A 3,102-nucleotide genomic window follows, 5' to 3' on the forward strand; every position below is an offset into this window, starting at 1 on the left:
AGCCTAACTAGGCAGACAAGCTAGTAAAGAACTTTAACATTTTGTCACAAAGGTTCGCCACAGGCGTGTGAAGCACACCTTTCATTTTTACGCGAAACGAGTGGGGCAGAGACTTGCGAGCGTGGCAGCCAAAGAGCCTAGCCGGGCAGACCAGCTAGTAAAGACCTTTAACACTTTGTCACAAAGGCTCACCACAGGTTTCCAGGTGCTTTCTACCTTCTGCTAGGCACCGAGGAATATTCCACGGCCCAGATACAAAGCATTTTCCTTGGCTCTTGAATTTCTCTGTTTCACCACCGCCCCTCCCCCGCCTCCCCTTCCTCTCTCTCTCGGTCGCTCGCGACACACGCCCCCACAGAGACCGTCAATCCATGGCAGACAAGGTTAGAGGCCATGGCAGTACTTCGTTCCACGACTGGCTCGCCGCATCAGCGTATGGTAATTCCAGCGAGCCTCTTTTACGGCAATTTCTCTCTCCCGTTGACAATTGTGTGTGTGTTTGTGTGTGCGTGTGGCGCGCTCATTCGAAATCTCTTGTATGGCAGTAAAAGGAGAGGATCAGACGGCTAGGGTCGTGAGCAGGAAGAAGCACCGGTCCAAGCGAAATGCCACGCCATCCGGTCAGCGTCTCAATTGCTCTCTTTTTCCCGCATGATGTCTGTTTTCTGTTCTTGTTTCAGGGGTTGAGATTTGTTAGCCCTATCTGATTTTGCAGACATGGACACGGCCAGACTCGAATTGGAGCAGAGGGTTCGCGTGTTCTGGAAGGTCCACATGACCTATCCTGTCTCATTCTGGAATAAATTGCTCTCCCATTCTCTGTTTCTTTGAGTAAAAACGAGAGCCAGTTTTCAATTATTGTGAAACATACCGCATTGTTTATGGTTGGCGACTTGTCTGTGTTTGTGTCTGTGTTCCTTTGAACTATAACATCTGTATACATGGATCTCTGCATTTTTCATTGATGTTTTGTATCATGATAATTTTCAAAACCGACATCATAATTTATAATTATATCTGTCTCTGCATTTTCTCATTCTCGTTGATGTTTTGTATCATGATAATCTTCAAAAAGAGACATCATACTTTATAACTACGTCAGTCTCTGCAATTCTTTTATGTATGATAACTTTTGTCAACGTTATTTGTTGCATGACCTGCTACATTAAAGTGGTTGATGTGTTTATACTTCTCATTGATTTATTCACAACTCTGACAGTTGAGTAATCGGCATTATCGAAGGTGGATGAATGATCGCTTGCTACGGGAGCTTGCTCCACCTTTGGATGCACAGGAGATTGGAAGTCTCTTTGCCCCCCCTCCTTGGGGTGAGAGTGACGATTCCTTGTGCTTCCAGAGCAGTACAATGCACATCACACACAATTAAGTATGTGATCAACTGATGATGCAGCTAGAAGTATTCTATTTATGGATGATTATCTGTTTCCAGGTGAGAGGTCTGTCCTGCGACCGTTTGAGAGAGTGATAGGACTTGGAGAGAGTGCAACTGAAGACATAGCTGCATGGGAGCCATTTAGAAACAACGTGGACATGGATATAGAGGTATTGGTCTTGATCCTCTTTTTGTAAATTTTGCACAGACATGTTGAAAATATATTAATGGAGCTTATGGTTATTTGCAGGCAAAAGCATTAGTTCAAATACCTAGGCTTCATAGAAGGGAGGAAAACACCAGAGTCTCAAGGCGTGGTGCTGCAGTAGCTGCCTGGCAAAGCATTGGACACCAGTCCAGAGCTGCATTGCGGCGCTCATCGTCCTGGCATCTGGTCCAGGTTTTTGAGGTCTGGTGGTTTGTTCCTTTACAGCTTCCAGAGAAGACAGGAATGCCCAGAAGTTTAATGGCCTGCAGCTTAGCTGTGAAACACTTTTCTTTTATATCTTTAAGGCACAGTTGTTTGTTTTCTGGTTGTTTACCCAGCATTGGTTTTCTACTTCGGCAGGAGAAGATTATTGCATTCTTGAGAGAAACGCAGAAAGGAGGCTCCAAATTACTGGTGTTGGAGGTGAATGATGCCTATCATCGGATGCTGCTTCATGGAGTTTGTGAGGTATGGAACAAGTAGCTTGTGTTTTTGTGGATCATGTTCTGGGTAAAAGTTATGAATATAGATTCTTAACAGTCTGCATGCTCCATTTTCAGTTCCATCAGCTTTCTTCTCAAACAGTCACAGGTCTGGAGGATAAGGAAGGGAATGGCACACTTTCTGCAGTTACTAGAGTGCACATAAGGAAGAAAAAGGGTTCCAAAGTAGCTGTGCAGGAAGAAATTTCACTCTCTCTTTTGGAGTTCCTTTCAGATACAAAGGAGGCATCTTAATTCAACAAGGTTAAGAGCACTTTGGTCTGGGGTTTGGAGAAGCCCATGTATAGTGTTCACCCCTATTACTTAGTTTTAGGACTTATTTCTTCAAAAGTGCGCCATCTGGGGTTGTGGAAACAGGATGTTGCTGGGATGCAATTCATCCTTTTTGAGTAGCAGTCCCTTTATTCATACTCTGAAATTTGTATATATGTCTTATTTAAGGTATATGCATGGGCTATGGGACTTGCAAGAGTTTACAGAGTCATTAAGAAGAGAGTTAAATGGTGAGAATATCCTTCTGAGATGATGATGAACAACTTCCTACACCTAAGCTAAGTAACGAGCTGTGATGCTTGTTGGAAAGTGTGGGTAACAATGTAATAAAAGCTTAATGACAAATCTCGGATGAGTTCATTCTCACTTTGGACTCCAAAACCCCCCAACACATGATGGGTGGGGACTTGTATGATATTTGCAGCTGTGGAGGCTGTGGACACTTCTGTAGCAATGAATGTATTGATAGTTGATGGAAATAGAAATCTCACCTAGAGAGAACATTTTTCAGCCCATAAGGCAGGACTATGTAGAAGGTTCTGCTGTGGACTGTGTATTGATCGGCTGAAATGTATCAAATGTGATCGTCAATAGACTCCCAGTTCTGTCTGAGTCATATATTACTCAGCAGCTGAAATGCATTGAATGTGGTCATCAATAGACTCTCAGTTCGGTCCTCGGTGGTGTATTATGCAGCGGCTGGAATGTATCAAATGCAGTGTCAC

General features: G+C 43.7%; 1 protein-coding gene across 2 annotated transcripts; it reads left to right on the forward strand.

The window, feature by feature from the left end:
- Window positions 1–271: 271 nt before the first annotated feature.
- Window positions 272–2,743, forward strand: LOC148010297 (R3H domain protein). Of its 2 annotated transcripts, none has more exons than XM_087672083.1 (8): window positions 272–438; window positions 546–620; window positions 716–768; window positions 1,220–1,328; window positions 1,451–1,563; window positions 1,644–1,802; window positions 1,962–2,069; window positions 2,162–2,743. In XM_087672083.1, the coding sequence occupies exons 1-8, from the start codon at window positions 372–374 to the stop codon at window positions 2,336–2,338; spliced, it is 861 nt and encodes a 286-aa protein (XP_087528209.1). In that variant the 5' UTR covers window positions 272–371; the 3' UTR covers window positions 2,339–2,743. The 2 variants fall into 2 exon arrangements, with proteins under 2 accessions (XP_087528209.1, XP_087528210.1); XM_087672084.1 differs by having other exon boundaries at window positions 277–433.
- The last annotated feature ends 359 nt before the right edge of the window (window positions 2,744–3,102 follow it).

This window comes from Lygodium microphyllum, chromosome 29 (genome assembly GCF_053477565.2).
Source record: "Lygodium microphyllum isolate KBCC chromosome 29, Lygodium_microphyllum_v1.1.10, whole genome shotgun sequence".
Lineage (NCBI taxonomy): Eukaryota > Viridiplantae > Streptophyta > Polypodiopsida > Schizaeales > Lygodiaceae > Lygodium > Lygodium microphyllum.

Coding starts and splice junctions, on each gene's coding strand:
- LOC148010297 (XM_087672083.1), top strand. CDS start 372: ATGGCAGACAAGGTTAGAGGCCATGGCAGTACTTCGTTCCACGACTGG. Junction 1,329..1,450: donor CTTTGCCCCCCCTCCTTGGG/GTGAGAGTGACG, acceptor ATCTGTTTCCAG/GTGAGAGGTCTGTCCTGCGA. Junction 2,070..2,161: donor TGCTTCATGGAGTTTGTGAG/GTATGGAACAAG, acceptor CTCCATTTTCAG/TTCCATCAGCTTTCTTCTCA.